The sequence below is a fragment of the Bombina bombina genome, chromosome 2 (genome assembly GCF_027579735.1).
Source record: "Bombina bombina isolate aBomBom1 chromosome 2, aBomBom1.pri, whole genome shotgun sequence".
Lineage (NCBI taxonomy): Eukaryota > Metazoa > Chordata > Amphibia > Anura > Bombinatoridae > Bombina > Bombina bombina.
In genome coordinates this window covers 425462375-425479891 of record NC_069500.1, presented here as the reverse complement: position 1 = coordinate 425479891, position 17517 = coordinate 425462375, and the positions used below count along the sequence as shown (strand labels likewise).

Here is a 17517-nt window from a genome sequence, read left to right as displayed (position 1 = left end):
ATAGAATCAGAGAACACCTTTGTAATATTGAAAAAGGTAACCTCGATACACATCTGTATAAACATTTTAGAGAGATTCACAATAATATTATCAAACATTTTTTTAATTTTGGGGTATATGCAAGGTGAAAGGGAATTGGAGAGGGGGTAACTTTGAGACTAAACTTTTGAGGAAAGAATCGGAAATGATATATAAACTAGATACTCTTTTTCCAAATGCGCTAAATTCAGAATTGGACCTGTCCCTTTTTTGGGAGTTTAAAAATAAAAACAATTTTCTTTTACACTATTTACTATCAGATATTTGGATATCTATATATACTATCTTTTATAAAACTCAGAGGTAATACAAATATGGAGTTGAGACAAATCCAACTCTCTATAATTTTTTCATAATTTTTTATATATATGAAGGAAATTTTATGGATGAACATACTATTGTAAAAATATAATATACTCTCCATATATAGGGTTGCTATAAGTACACCATGGATAACATAATCCTATATTATAAAAGACAAGAGTTTGTCTGAAGCCGTCATGCGCAGTTCAGACAAACTCTTGCCGCTGATCGCACGCGCACCCTTGGCCAGCTGTTGATACTTCGCACGCGCGCACTCTCGCACCCACTGATGTCAGCACTTTGACCCCTGCTGAATGTGCACGCACCACCCTCGCACCCACTTAGCGTAGCTGACAAAACTTTCACCGCGACACATGAGATCCCCCTTGCAGAATGCGCACGCACCCTCGCACTCACATGCGCACGCGAACCCACGCGCACGCAACTAATCGTTGACATGAGATCCCCCTTGCAGAATGCGCACGCACCCTCGCACCCTGCGCACGCGCACGCAAATAGCCGTTGAAAGCAGCTGATCAGAGACAGGGGAGAGGGAGAGAGGGAGACAGGGGAGAGGGAGACAGGGGAGAGGGAGAGAGAGACAGGGGAGAGGGAGACAGGGGAGAGGGAGACAGGGGAGAGGGTGAGAGAGACAGGGGAGAGGGAGACAGGGGAGAGGGAGACAGGGGAGAGGGAGACAGGGGAGAGGGAGACAGGGGAGAGGGGGAGAGGGGAGAGGGGGAGAGGGAGACAGGGGAGAGGGAGACAGGGGAGAGGGAGACAGGGGAGAGGGAGACAGGGGAGAGGGAAGGGGAGAGGGAGAGAGGGAGACAGGGGAGAGGGTGAGAGAGACAGGGGAGAGGGAGACAGGGGAGAGGGTGAGAGAGACAGGGGAGAGGGAGACAGGGGAGAGGGAGACAGGGGAGAGGGAGACAGGGGAGAGGGAGACAGGGAGAGAGGGGAGAGGGGAGAGGGAGACAGGGGAGAGGGAGACAGGGAGACAGGGGAGAGGGAGAGAGGGAGACAGGGGAGAGGGAGACAGGGGAGAGGGAGACAGGGGAGAGGGAGACAGGGGAGAGGGTGAGAGGGGAGAGGGAGACAGGGGAGAGGGAGACAGGGGAGAGGGAGACAGGGGAGAGGGAGAGAGAGACAGGGGAGAGGGAGACAGGGGAGAGGGTGAGAGAGACAGGGGAGAGGGAGACAGGGGAGAGGGAGAGAGGGGAGAGGGAGACAGGGGAGAGAGGGGAGAGGGAGAGAGGGGAGAGGGAGAGAGGGGAGAGGGAGACAGGGGAGAGGGAGAGAGGGGAGAGGGAGACAGGGGAGAGGGAGACAGGGGAGAGGGAGACAGGGGAGAGGGAGACAGGGGAGAGGGAGACAGGGGAGAGGGAGACAGGGGAGAGGGAGACAGGGGAGAGGGAGACAGGGGAGAGGGAGACAGGGGGACAAGGGAGAGGGAGAGAGAGACAGGGGAGAGGGAGAGAGAGACAGGGGAGAGGGAGAGAGAGACAGGGGAGAGGGAGAGAGAGACAGGGGAGAGGGAGACAGGGGAGAGGGAGACAGGGGAGAGGGAGACAGGGGAGAGGGAGACAGGGGAGAGGGAGACAGGGGAGAGGGAGAGAGAGACAGGGGAGAGGGAGACAGGGGAGAGGGTGAGAGAGACAGGGGAGAGGGAGACAGGGGAGAGGGTGAGAGAGACAGGGGAGAGGGAGACAGGGGGAGAGGGTGAGAGAGACAGGGGGGGAGAGAGAGAGACAGGGGGGGAGAGAGAGAGAGGGGAGAGAGAGAGAGGGGAGAGAGAGAGACAGACAGGGGAGAGAGAGAGAGACAGGGGGGAGGAGAGAGAGGCAGGGGAGAGAGAGAGAGACAGGGGAGTGAGAGTGAGACAGGGGAGTGAGAGTGAGAGAGACAGGGGGGATAGAGTGAGAGAGACAGGGGGAGAGAGTGAGAGAGACAGGGGGGAGAAAGAGGGGAGAGAGAGAGATAGGGCAGAGAGAGAGAGAGAATATAAAAATAAAAATAAACCACACGGCCCGTGTGAACGGGCTTTAGGACTAGTATGATATATTTCTGCTGAAGGTTAGAAGACGTTTAAAATAGTGTTTCATTAAATGATATGTAATTTTATATACCACAAGTTTTTTATAATAACATTTTTTATTTTGATATACCACCTAAAGAAGTATATAATAATATAGTTCACTAATCTCAAGGAACAAAATGTTATGATCTGACATTATTACCTTAAGGACTATTCCACCTTAAAAAACAATCAACATAAAGACATCCAACAAATGAAATACAAGCAGCAGGTTTTTAAACTTGGTTTCCAGGAACAGCTGCTTTTTGAGAAAGCCCATTATTACAGGTGAAACGCGTAGAAGCTAAGCCGTTATCCTGCTACTATTTCATTCACTAGGTACCTAGTATCCGGCGCGTGATACACGCTAAGAGCGGGTCACCCTGTTTCATATATCGTCTGAGTACAACAACAGAGCTTGCCGCATCCATTTCGGCAATCCTACGCACCGGAATTTCACTTGGAAACAGACGCCATTAATCTGGACGAAGAGGGGTGAGTGAGATTACTCCAAATATCTCCAGAAGGTGAGGTTTGTTCCATTATCGTTCGATGTCAACACTAGAATACATGGTGAGGTGTATTGCATGAACTGCCAAATAGGTAATTTATGCTTCCATAACGGAGTAATTTGTCAGTTACATATAAACAGGAGCAAACATTACGTTGTTTATCTTGCTGACTATTTGCTACACTGTGGCTACATAACCAACCGCCGAAGGATTGTTACAGTATACCTATCTGGAGAAAATTAAAGTTACTCCACTTGGAGACATTCACAGCTATATCTGTCATACACTTTGGAGAAGTGGTTGCGGATACGCTTTATTGTAAGGAGTTTTTTGGGACTATTTTTTTGGGAGTGGCAAGGTTGTAACTTTGGGTTCAGCGCTGTACTTATTCCGTTTGTTTCCACAACCCTTTCTCTAGACCTTCCTGGAGAAAAGACAAAATTCTAGGAATCCTGACCCTACTCCAGGAGTAGCCCTTGGATTCACACCAATAAAAGTTATTTACGCCATACCTTATGGCAAATTTTACGAGTAACAGGCTTGCGAGCCTGCAGCATGGTCTCAATGACTGACTCAGAAAAAACATGCTTAGCCAGAACTAAGCATTAAATCTCCCAGCAGTCAGCTTCAGAGAAACGAGATTTGGATGGAGGAATGGACCCTGAGGTAGAAGGTCCTTCCTCAGAGGCAACCTCCAAGGCGGCAGAGATGACATCTTCACTAGGTCTGCATACCAGATCCTGCGAGGCCATGCAGGAGATATTAGAATTACCAAATCTCTGGGTTGATACGTGCAATGGCTCGAGGAAGGAGCGCAAACGGAGGAAACAGATATGCTAGACCGAAAACCCAAGGAACCGATAGAACATCTATCAGAGCGGCCTGTGGATCTCTTGACCTTGAACCGTACCTTGAAAGCTTGGCGTTCTGCCTAGACGCCATCAGATCCAACTCCGGTACCCCCCACTTAAAGGGTTAACATGGAGAACACATACGGATGGAGAGCCCACACCCCGGGAATGAAATGTCTGTCTGCTCCGGAAATCCGCTTCCCAGTTGTCCACTCCTGGAATGTGAATGGCAGATAGTTTCCGCCCACAGAAAAATCTGTGCCACCTCCTACATGGCTAAGGAACTCTGAGTTCCTCCCTGGTGGTTGATGTAAGCCACTGAGGTGATGTTGTCCGACTGGAACCTGATAAACTGGGCTAAGGATAATTGAGGCCAAGTCATCAGAGCATTGTAAATCGCTCTCAACTCCAAGATGTTTATGGGGAGAGAAGACTCCTCTCGAGTCCAATGTCCCTGCGCCTTTAACAAGTCCCAGACTGCTCCCCAGCCAAGCAGGCTGGCGTCCATGGTCACAATCACCCAGGAAGGTCTCTGGAAGCATGTGCCCTGAGACAGATGGTCCTGAGAAAGCCACCACGGGAGAGAGTCTCTTGTCGACTGGTCTAGATCTATCCTCTGAGACAGATCTGAATGGTCTCTTTCCATTGTCTGAGCATGCATAATTGCAGAGCTCTCAAATGGAATCAAGCAAAGGGAATGATATGCATGGAAGCAACCATCAGACCAATTACCTCCATGCATTGAGCCACTGATGGCCGAAGAGTAGACTGAAGAGAGAGGCAAGAGGAGAGTATTTTGGATTTTCTGACCTCCGTCAGAAAAATGTTCATAGATAGGGAATCTTTTATTGTTCCTAAGAAAACCACCCTTTTAGCTGGAACAAGGGAACTCTTTTCCAGATTCACTTTCCACCCGTAATATCAGAAAAGACAACAAGATCTCTGTAAGAGAGTTTGCTTGTTGAAAAGATGGCACCTGAACCAATATGTCGTCCAGGTATGGCGCCATTGGAACTCCCCGATACCTGATCACTGCCAAGAGAGCCCCCAGAAACTTTGATAAAATTCTGGGAGCTGTGACAAGACCAAATGGAAGAGTCACAAACTGAAAGTGTTTGTCTATAAAAGCAAATGGATGGGAACATGAAGATACGTGTCCTTCAGGTCTATGGTCGTCATGAACTGACCCTCTTGAACCAAAAGAATAATGGAACGAATGGTTTCCATTTTGAAAGACGGTACCCTGAGAAACTTGTCTAAAATGGGTTGAAAATTTCCCTCTTTTATTGGGAACCACAAACAGATTTAAATAGAATATTAGACCCTGTTCCTTTACTGGAACTGAAACAATCACACCCAGAGAGGAAAGATCCTGAACACAGTTCAAGAATGTCTCTCTTTTTACCTGATCTACAGATAATCTTGAGAGGTGAAATCTGTCCTTGGGAGGAAGAGATTTGAATTCTATTTTGTAACCCTGAGATAATATGTCCACAGCCCAAGGATCTGGGACATCTCATATCCATGCTTGACAAGAAAGAGAAAGTCTGCCCCCCACTTGATCCGATCCTGGACTGGGGGCAGACCCTTCATGCTGACTTAGACTCAGTTGCGGGTTTCTTTGATTGCTTCCCCTTGTTCCAAGACTGATTGGGTTTCTAAGAAGACTTGGACTGTTCCTGCTTGGAAGAGGGAGAGAAATACTTTCCTTTGAAGTTACGAAAGGAACGAAAATTACTTTGACGTTCTTTAGGTCTGTTCGTCTTCTCTTGAGGAAGAAAAGACCCTTTTCCACCCGTAATATCAGAAATTATTTCTGCCAGACCAGGTCCAAACAAGATTTTACCCTTGTAAGGTAGCGCCAGAAGCTTGGACTTGGAGGTAACATCAGCTGACCAAGATTTTAGCCAAAAAAAAGCCCTGCGGGCTAAGACAATGAAGCCAGACATCTTGGCTCCCAGTCTTATAATTTGTATGTTAGCATCTGAAATAAAGAAATTGGCTAGTTTGAGAGCCTTAATTCTGTCTTGGATCTCCTCCAACGGAGTTTCTGTTAAAATTGATTCAGACGAGGCATCACACCAATAAGATGCAGCACTTGCTACTGTGGCAATGCAAACTGCCGGTTGCCATTGAAGACCCTGATGAACATACATCTTTTTCAAATAAGCCTCCAGCTTCTTGTCCATGGGATCCTTAAAAGAGTAGCTATCCTCTATAGGACTCGTAGTTCTCTTAGCCAGAGTAGAAATAGCCCTTTCTACTTTATGCACCGTGTGCCATGAATCTTTAGTGGAGTCAGCAACAGGAAACATATTTTTAAAGACAGGAGAAAGGGAGAAAGGTATCCCTGGTTTCTCCCATTCCGGTGAAATAATCTCAGTCACACGGTCTAGAACAGGAAACACTTCCACCGAGAAAGGAACATCACAGTATTAATTAAGTTTACTAGATTTTTTTAGGGTTGACCGCGACAGAAGAGTCAGAGTCGTCCAAAGTAGCCAATACCTCCTTTAACAGTACACAAAGGTGTTCAAGCTTAAACCTGAAGTTTACTTCTTCAACTCATCAGAGTTATGAGAAAGGGCCACCTACAAAGCAGCAGATGGAACATACACCTTACTATCTGAAAAATGTTTAACTTTCCTCTTGCATTTCCCCAATGCAGGAAAAGCACATAATGCCGCAGATACCGCAGAGGATATCTGAGCAGCAAAATCTACAGGCAAATATACGCCTCCAGGAGGCTGAGAGGAAACACCGGGCACTGCATGTGATGCCATTGAGGCTTGGGACGTTTGAGGAGAAAGCTCTGGCATTGCCTCAAGGCATAAACAAGCATTTATCAGAAGACACAAAGTCTTGATCCATGTCCATAATAACAGGAAAACCTCTTTTTTCCCAAAATTAAATTATGAAAAACAACAAATGTAATATTTATTTTATCTAGTTACTGTCACTTTTTTCTAGAAACTGATAGTACTTAGAGCATGTAACGCTAAGTATCAGCCTAACTGAGGTGTCTTACTTAAAAACTTTACTGTTTGAATTTAAAAAAGCCAGAGGACTCTTCTGCCAATCCGAGCACTCCCCAGAATGAAATGAAGACAGGAGATATTGGACAGTGACGCCGCCACTCTGTTTAAAGTTGAATGTGGAAGAGCGGAAGTCACATGACTATCCGACTACACAGTGCGCAGCTGGAATTAAAACGCGTTTCCTGACAGTTTATCTTCTAACGATCTTGCAATACCAATAAACTCAGTCTGACTGAGAACTTAAATGGACAGTATACATTCATTTTCATATAACTGCATGTAATACACACTACTATAAAGAATAAGATGCACAGATACTGATATAAAAATCCAGTATAAAACTGTTTAAAAACTTACTTAGAAGCTCTCAGTTTAGCTCTGTTGAAAAGGTTGCTGGAAAGCCCACTGCAAGTGGGAAATAAGACAATTCCCCCCCTCCCCCTACTTTTGCATATGAAAAGACCCTTTACACAAACAGGAGCAAGCTGGAGAAGGTAGCTTACAGTATTCTCATAAAACTTTGGGGCTTAGTTAGGAGTCTGAAAATCAGAGCAATGTTATTTAAAAATAAGCAAAACTATAAGATTTATTAAAAAAAAAAAAATGATGGGCTATATAAATAGATCATCTACAAAGCATTTATGCAAACAAAAAATGAGTGTATAAAGTTCCTTTAACACTGAAAATGTTACACTGTTTGAAGCCCACACAATAATCAATATCCAAAGAGAATAAAATGAACATGAGCCACAAAAATAAAGGGTGTGCTTCACTTCCAAATAAAAGCATTAACCCCTTAGTCTCCCTTCACATACACAGTGCCTGCCTAATAAAAATATCCTATATGAAGGATATATCATGTCCCACATTAAAGTTGCGGTTCAATCTTCTTAAGTGCAAGTCTCCAATACCTAGAAGACAAAAGGCACTTACCTGCAATCTAGCTGTCAGCCAGGACGACAGCTTAAAAGGTGTAAAAGGACACATACTCCTCAAAGAGACCTGTAGAAAAAGAAAGAACAGAGTAGCCAACTCTGGCTTTCTATAATTAGGGCAGCAATATGTTAGGAAACAAAGTAAGGACCACCTCACAACTTCCTAACTGCTTAAAAGCCACCACAACTCTACTGAAGAGATTGACGTGGACTCAGCTATACCCAAATCCTTGCTTGCAGGGAATAGTACCAAAAAAAGGAATTCATTTCTTCAGACACCAAACTTCACCTCCTCCATTGATAGAGGCAAAGAGAATGACTGGGGATTATGGGTAGGGGAGTGACACTTAACAGCTTTGCTGTGGTGCTCTTTGCCTCCTCCTGCTGGCCAGGAGTTATATTCCAACTAGTAATTGGAATGACGTTGTGGACTCTCCATATCTTAGGAAAGAAAAGTGTTTTTATAAATACATTTAACATTCTATAATGTTCCTTTAATGAAGCAGGGAGAAGAACAGAAGCAGATGCCTATATATTGCAATGTAGGAAGTTAGAAATTAACGTTCAGGAATAAAGAGGTATTTTGTTCTTAAGATTAGCAGATGGTCCAGCCTTAGACAGGCAAAAAACCTGAACCATTGCAGTGATATTCATATGTTGTCCTAAGAGGGTTCCCAACATCTATCCAGATAACAATATTTATTAGAAGGCAAAATCATTTCTGTTTGTATAAAATAAAGTGGAACAGTGGTCTGTTTTTTTCAGAAACTTGAGACTAAAAAGCTAGGAGGTAGAAGTGAAATAGGGAAGCGCCAACTAAAGACATTTGAATTAAAAAGGACAAATTATCTAATAGCACATATAAATAAAATGTTAGTAAACACAGTCTTCATGAAATAGTGCAATCTATGTAATGTGAACATTCTGATAATGGCTTTGGGGGGCAATTGCTAGAACTATAAACATAGCTATGGGGGCAATTACTGGCACTATGAACATAGCTATGGGGGGCAATTACTGGCACTATGAACATAGCTATGGGGGCAATTACTGGCACTATGAACATAGCTATGGGGGCAATTACTGGCACTATGAACATAGCTATGGGGACAATTACTGCACTATGAACATAGCTATGGGGGCAATTACTGGCACGATGAACATAAGTATGGAGGCAATTACTAGCATAATGAACATAAGTATGGAGGCAATCACTAGAACAATCAATATACTGTAGCTACCAGGGCAGTCAATGCAACTATGAACATAGCTACAAAGCCAGTTATTGCAACAATAAAGATAGCTTATGGGGCAATCTCTGACACTATGAACATACAGTAGCTAAGGGGCCAATCGCTGACATTATGAACACAAGTATGGGGATAATCACATAGCTATAGTGGCAATCTCTGACGCTATGAGATCAATCAACAGCACATTACACACAAATGCTTGGGCAAGGTTGATTTTGCAAAAATCACTTACTTCTCTGTGGCTTTAGGTGCATTCTTTTCCTCGCCTCTAGCAAAAGGTCCTTCAGAGGCCTCCTTCATAAAGGTAAATAGCACTTTTGCATCCAGCTGTTGCTCTGATCTCTCCAATAATTTCAAGACTGAGGCATGAAGACGAAAATAAACCTGCAAATTACATGATATAGTTACCTTGTACTCTTCAGGTTAAGACAGGAAACATGCAGATTTATGTATGCTGTTAGTGGCTTTAAAAATATGTCTCCCTCTCCTAGAGTGTTAACACGTCTTTTTTTTACCTCTAGTGCCTCCATAGCCAGACCAGGAGGATTGTGATAGTGGATCTTCTTGGGATAGCGAGCAGCTTCCTCATGCAGGTAGTGCCCAGCCTGCTTGTAATGCTGCAGGTACAATTCTGGGGGTAGCTTTTGCTTCTCTGCTACCTTCCCCAGCATATAATGGATAAGCCACTCTTCCTCATCTCCTTCCCCCTCACATTGAGAAGCAGCTGTGAAGCATTGTTTGGCTGTTTCCAACATGCTGTCCCGACGTTCCTTCAACTAGAAAATCAATACAAATTCGTGAGTGAACAATACTTTTGCAGTATCTCTGTCTACTCTATTGTTGTAGCATTACAATGGTCACTAAACACCTTGTAATTACAAGACACTTCTTGTATTCTGCAATTGTTTTTCAATTGCCCAACTCCACAAACCACTTGCCTTATTGGAAGGAGCCAATCCAGACTTGTTACCATGGTGGATAATGCTAGCCACATTCATTAGGTTAGCAAAAACTGCATTGCACTGCAGATAATTATCTGATAACCTCTGCTGAGGCTGATTAGGACAAATATATAGCAGGGGTAGTCACATGAAATCTGCAGTGTACATTTGCAGTTTTGAGACTAAGAAAATCCACAATTTAAGTTAAATTACATAAAATAAGTACAGTATATTGCAAAGTTGTTTTATTATGCTTAATTAAACATATCAGATTACAATCACACATTGTTTACTGACCCTTTAAGCTTCTATTCCGCAATAAAACATAAATGAACTTGCAATATTTACGTTCTTTCATAGAACTATGCATCATAACAGACTTACCTGTACCACTACTTCAGGAGGCAGCTCTTTTAACCACAGCTTGAGCTGGCGGGATGCAAATGAGTGCATTGTGTAAGACATGGTGCCATATTCAATCCATAGAGACAGATTGGAGCTGTCAATCTCCAGTGCCCTCTTAAAACAGTTAAGAACTGGGGTAGAATGTTTCCAGATAGGACCATCACTTTTCAGTTCATTTAAATTAAGTTTATCCTGGATACGGCTTGCTCGTGCTAATGCCATGCCAGCCCATGAGTCAAACCTGTATGAAAAAAAACAAAACAAGCAGGTAAAATAAAGTAGACTAAATAATGAAAAATTAAGTGAGAAGAGAGGCTGATGTTGTGTAAGAAAAAGTAATAGATCTGGCATATCTCTTGCTCTGCTAGTTATACATTCCTGTTGGGGCAGATGCAGATATCATGCATGTAGAATTTAATGGCTTTTGACTGTTCTTTGTTCTTGAAATGATAGTCAGCAAGAAGATAATATAATTCATTCAGAACAGCAGGACACTCTTCGGCACCTTCCGGAAGAGCTGGCACCTGAAAGAAAGCTACTTTAGTATAAAACATTCAAAAATTATTATATACATTATTAGTAAAAGAGTTCTTCCATCTGACAACTAACCATCAATCTCTTCAAACAAGAGCTTCTTGTTGTTAATACTGACCATTCAAATATCTGTTCCAAGGCCTCTTCCCTTCCTCTAAAGCAGTGTAGCTATATTTCCTATGAAACAGCTTCCCACTAACCCAATAGATGTTTGCCTATTCATTAACACAACATACACACCTATTCAATTAACTTTATTTAATAAATTCTGTGATCTACTGCTGGTACCTTGCTGCTTGTGACTTCAATATAGGAAGAGACCATTTCCATGCTTAACTTGGGCTTTCCAGAGCGTGGTGCAATAGCTGCTATCCTTTTCAGCAGATTGGCAAGGTCTGCAGATACTGTACTTGTTTTATAGCTGTCAAATTCTGGTAGCGTTTTGGGCTTAAAGTATTCAAACATGATGAGAGCATCCTCCCAGAGCAGTTCCACCTGTGGATAGAGAGACTATCATAAAGTTAACATGTGTAGAAGTAGAGATCCTCTAACATATGGTGAAGCAAAACACATAACAAAAACCTTAAAAAACAACATTTATGCCTACCTGATACATTTCTTTCACAATGTCCTTCAATTACTATTGGAAATATCACTCCTGGCAAGCAGGAGGAGGCAAAGAGCACCACAGCAAAGCTGTTAAGTGTCACTTCCCTACCCATAATCCCCAGTTATTCAACCGAAGGGAAATGGAAAAAGAATAACACAAAGGTGTAGAGGTGCCTGAGGTTTAGTCAAAAATAACTGTCTTAATAAAGAGTGGGGTCGTGGAAAGAAAGAAATTAATCAGGTAACCATGAATTTTGTTTTCTTTCCTAAGATATGGAGAGTCCACAACATCATTCCAATTACTAGTTGGAACCAATACCCAAACTAGAGGACACAGAATGAACAGGGAGGGAGAACAAGACAGGCAGACCTAAACAGAAGGCAGTATATATATATATATATATATATATATATATATGTGTATATCCTATAGAGGACAACACAATATTATATAAAATAGGGGCGCTATCTATATATAATGATGCTGGAAAAAATTATTGTAATCTATAGTAAACAGGTTTCAAAACACATATATTCAATGTTCACAATAAATCAGTTCCAGAAATAGTAGTACTTATGCCATCACAAATTAGCTCATACCATACAAACTGTAATACAGAATGTCCAAAATAGACAAAAGATAAAAAAACAGAATTTATGCTTACCTGATAAATTACTTTCTCCAACGGTGTGTCCGGTCCACGGCGTCATCCTTACTTGTGGGATATTCTCTTCCCCAACAGGAAATGGCAAAGAGTCCCAGCAAAGCTGGTCACATGATCCCTCCTAGGCTCCGCCCACCCCAGTCATTCGACCGACGGACAGGAGGAAATATATATAGGAGAAACCATATGATACCGTGGTGACTGTAGTTAGAGAAAATAATTCATCAGACCTGATTAAAAAACCAGGGCGGGCCGTGGACCGGACACACCGTTGGAGAAAGTAATTTATCAGGTAAGCATAAATTCTGTTTTCTCCAACATTGGTGTGTCCGGTCCACGGCGTCATCCTTACTTGTGGGAACCAATACCAAAGCTTTAGGACACGGATGAAGGGAGGGAGCAAATCAGGTCACCTAAATGGAAGGCACCACGGCTTGCAAAACCTTTCTCCCAAAAATAGCCTCCGAAGAAGCAAAAGTATCAAATTTGTAAAATTTGGCAAAAGTGTGCAGTGAAGACCAAGTCGCTGCCTTACATATCTGGTCAACAGAAGCCTCGTTCTTGGAGGCCCATGTGGAAGCCACAGCCCTAGTGGAGTGAGCTGTGATTCTTTCAGGAGGCTGCCGTCCGGCAGTCTCATAAGCCAATCGGATAATGCTTTTAAGCCAAAAGGAAAGAGAGGTAGAAGTCGCTTTTTGACCTCTCCTTTTACCAGAATAAACAACAAACAAGGAAGATGTTTGTCTGAAATCTTTAGTAGCCTCTAAATAGAATTTTAGAGCACGGACTACGTCCAAATTGTGTAACAAACGTTCCTTCTTTGAAACTGGATTCGGACACAAAGAAGGTACAACTATCTCCTGGTTAATATTTTTGTTGGAAACAACTTTCGGAAGAAAAACCAGGCTTAGTACTCAAAACCACCTTATCTGCATGGAACACCAGATAGGGCGGAGAACACTGCAGAGCAGATAACTCTGAAACTCTTCTAGCAGAAGAAATTGCAACCAAAAACAAAACTTTCCAAGATAATAACTTAATATCTACGGAATGTAAGGGTTCAAACGGAACCCCTTGAAGAACTGAAAGAACTAGATTTAGACTCCAGGGAGGAGTCAAAGGTCTGTAAACAGGCTTGATCCTAACCAGAGCCTGAACAAATGCTTGAACATCTGGCACAGCTGCCAGTCTTTTGTGAAGTAAAACAGATAAAGCAGAGATCTGTCCCTTCAGAGAACTTGCAGATAATCCTTTCTCCAAACCTTCTTGTAGAAAGGATAGAATCTTAGGAATTTTTATCTTGTTCCATGGGAATCCTTTAGATTCACACCAACAGATATATTTTTTCCATATTTTATGGTAAATTTTTCTAGTTACAGGCTTTCTAGCCTGAATCAGAGTATCTATTACAGAATCTGAAAACCCACGCTTTGATAAAATCAAGCGTTCAATCTCCAAGCCGTCAGTTGGAGGGAAACCAGATTCGGATGTTCGAATGGACCCTGAACAAGAAGGTCCTGTCTCAAAGGTAGCTTCCATGGTGGAGCCGATGACATATTCACCAGGTCTGCATACCAAGTCCTGCGTGGCCACGCAGGAGCTATCAAGATCACCGAGGCCCTCTCCTGATTGATCCTGGCTACCAGCCTGGGGATGAGAGGAAACGGTGGGAATACATAAGCTAGGTTGAAGGTCCAAGGTGCTACTAGTGCATCTACTAGGGTCGCCTTGGGATCCCTGGATCTGGACCCGTAGCAAGGAACCTTGAAGTTCTGACGAGACGCCATCAGATCCATGTCTGGAATGCCCCATAATTGAGTTATTTGGGCAAAGATTTCCGGATGGAGTTCCCACTCCCCCGGATGGAATGTCTGACGACTCAGAAAATCCGCTTCCCAATTTTCCACTCCTGGGATGTGGATCGCAGACAAGTGGCAGGAGTGATCCTCCGCCCATTGAATTATCTTGGTCACTTCTTTCATCGCCAGGGAAGTCCTTGTTCCCCCCTGATGATTGATATATGCAACGGTCGTCATGTTGTCTGACTGAAACCTTATGAATTTGGCCTTTGCTAGTTGAGGCCAAGCTCTGAGAGCATTGAGTATCGCTCTCAGTTCCAGAATGTTTATCGGGAGAAGAGACTCTTCCCGAGACCATAGACCCTGAGCTTTCAGGGATTCCCAGACCGCGCCCCAGCCCACTAGGCTGGCGTCGGTCGTGACAATGACCCACTCTGGTCTGTGGAAGCTCATTCCCTGTGACAGATTGTCCAGGGTCAGCCACCAACGGAGTGAATCTCTGGTCTTTTGATCTACTTGAATCGTCGGAGACAAGTCTGTATAATCCCCATTCCACTGTCTGAGCATGCACAGTTGTAATGGTCTTAGATGAATTCGTGCAAAAGGAACTATGTCCATTGTTGCAACCATCAATCCTATTACTTCCATGCACTGCGCTATGGAAGGACGAGGAACAGAATGAAGTACTTGACAAGAGCTTAGAAGTTTTGATTTTCTGACCTCTGTCAGAAAAATCCTCATTTCTAAGGAATCTATTATTGTTCCCAAGAAGGGAACTCTTGTTGACGGGGACAGAGAACTTTTTTCTTTGTTCACCTTCCATCCGTGAGATCTGAGAAAGGCTAGGACGATGTCCGTATGAGCCTTTGCTTTTGACAGGGACGACGCTTGAATCAGGATGTCGTCCAAGTAAGGTACTACTGCAATGCCCCTTGGTCTTAGAACCGCTAGAAGGGACCTTAGTACCTTTGTGAAAATCCTTGGAGCAGTGGCTAATCCAAATGGAAGTGCCATAAACTGGTAATGCTTGTCCAGAAAAAGCGAACCTTAGGAACTGATGATGTTCCTTGTGGATAGGAATATGTAGGTACGCATCCTTTAAATCCACGGTAGTCATAAATTGATTTTCCTGGATAGTAGGTAGGATCGTTCGAATAGTTTCCATTTTGAACGATGGTACCCTGAGAAATTTGTTTAGGATCTTTAGATCCAAAATTGGTCTGAATGTTCCCTCTTTTTTGGGAACTATGAACAGATTGGAATAAAATCCCATTCCTTGTTCTCTTATTGGAACTGGATGTATCACTCCCATCTTTAACAGGTCTTCTACACAATGTAAGAATGCCTGTCTCTTTATTTGGTTTGAAGATAATTGAGACCTGTGGAACCTTCCCCTTGGGGGTAGTTCCTTGAATTCCAGGAGATAACCTTGAGAAACTATTTCTAGCGCCCAAGGATCCTGAACATCTCTTGCCCAAGCCTGAGCAAAGAGAGAAAGTCTGCCCCCCACTAGATCCGGTCCCGGATCGGGGGCTATCCCTTCATGCTGTTTTGGTAGCAGTGGTAGGCTTCTTGGCCTGCTTACCCTTGTTCCAGCCTTGCATTGGTTTCCAGGCTGGTTTGGGTTGTGAAGTATTACCCTCTTGCTTAGAGGATACAGAATTAGAGACTGGTCCGTTTCTGCGAAAGGGACGAAAATTAGGCTTATTATTAGCCTTAAAAGACCTATCCTGTGGGAGGGCGTGGCCCTTTCCCCCAGTGATGAAATAATCTCTTTCAAATCAGGTCCAAATAATGTTTTACCTTTGAAAGGAATGTTAAGCAATTTTGTCTTGGAAGACACATCCGCTGACCAAGACTTTAGCCAAAGCACTCTGCGCGCCACGACAGCAAACCCTGAATTTTTCGCCGCTAATCTAGCTAATTGCAAAGCGGCATCTAAAACAAAAGAGTTAGCCAATTTAAGTGCTTGAACTCTGTCCATAACCTCCTCATACGAAGATTCTTTACTGAGCGATTTTTCTAGTTCCTCGAACCAGAAACACGCTGCCGTAGTGACAGGAACAATGCATGAAATTGGTTGTAGAAGGTAACCTTGCTGTACAAAAATCTTTTTAAGCAAACCCTCTAATTTCTTATCCATAGGATCTTTGAAAGCACAACTATCTTCGATAGGAATAGTAGTGCGTTTGTTTAGAGTAGAAACCGCCCCCTCGACCTTGGGGACTGTCTGCCATAAGTCCTTTCTGGGGTCGACTATAGGAAATAATTTCTTAAATATAGGGGGGGGAACAAAAGGTATGCCGGGCCTTTCCCACTCTTTATTTACTATGTCCGCCACCCGCTTGGGTATAGGAAAAGCGTCGGGGGGCACCGGAACCTCTAGAAACTTGTCCATCTTACATAATTTCTCTGGAATGACCAAATTGTCACAATCATCCAGAGTAGATAACACCTCCTTAAGCAGTGCGCGGAGATGTTCTAATTTAAATTTAAATGTCACAACATCAGGTTCAGCTTGATGAGAAATTTTTCCTGAATCTGAAATTTCTCCATCAGACAAAACCTCCCTCATGGCCCCTTGAGATTGGTGTGAGGGTATGTCAGAACAGTTATCATCAGCGTCCTCTTGCTCTTCAGTGTTTAAAACAGAGCAATCGCGCTTTCTCTGATAAGTAGGCATTTTGGATAAAAGATTTGCTATGGAGTTATCCATTACAGCCGTTAATTGTTGCATGGTAATAAGTATTGGCGCACTAGATGTACTAGGGGCCTCCTGTGTGGGCATAACTGGTGTAGACACAGTAGGGGATGATGTAGTATCATGTTTACTCCCCTCATTTGAGGAATCATCTTGGGCAATATCATTATCTGTTGCATTACTGTCCTTACTTTGTTTGGACACTATGGCACAATTATCACATAAATTTAAATGGGGAGACACATTGGCTTTCATACATATAGAACATAGCTTATCTGATGGTACAGACATGTTAAACAGGCTTAAACTTGTCAACAAAGCACAAAAAACGTTTTAAAATAAAACCGTTACTGTCACTTTAAATTTCAAACTGAAAACACTTTATTACTGAATATGTGAAAAAGTATGAAGGAATTGTTCAAAATTCACCACAGTGTCTTAAAACATTAAAAGTATTGCACACCAATTTCAGAGCTTTAACCCTTAAATTAACGGAACCGGAGCCGTTTTTACATTTAACCCCTATACAGTCCCAGAATGAGGCTCTGTCTATAACTAGAAAGACCCCCATCTGAAAAAGGTGTCCAACACAGTGCCTGCCGTTTTTCTAAACGTTCCCCAAGATTATAATACCAATAATTAGTTAGAATCTGCATAATATGCCTAGTAAAGCAATTGTTTTAGCCCAGAAAAATGTCTACCAGTTTTTAAGCCCTTTTTGAAGCCCTTTATTCTTTTATGTTTAACTAAGAAAATGGCTTACCGGTCCCCATGAGGGGAAATGACAGCCTTCCAGCATTACATGGTCTTGTTAGAAATATGGCTAGTCATACCTTAAGCAGAAAAGACTGCTAA

General features: G+C 43.1%; 1 protein-coding gene across 1 annotated transcript in view; it reads right to left on the bottom strand.

The window, feature by feature from the left end:
• CABIN1 (calcineurin binding protein 1) overlaps positions 1-17517 on the bottom strand; it is a 1089846-nt gene that overhangs the window by 735447 nt on the left and 336882 nt on the right. The window contains exons 21-25 of the mRNA XM_053701973.1: positions 11177-11383; positions 10737-10878; positions 10334-10599; positions 9524-9784; positions 9241-9392 (exon numbers count right to left, since the gene is read on the bottom strand). Of these exons, the coding sequence (XP_053557948.1) occupies positions 9241-9392; positions 9524-9784; positions 10334-10599; positions 10737-10878; positions 11177-11383 (1028 nt within the window). The remainder of the gene's footprint in view (positions 1-9240; positions 9393-9523; positions 9785-10333; positions 10600-10736; positions 10879-11176; positions 11384-17517) is intronic.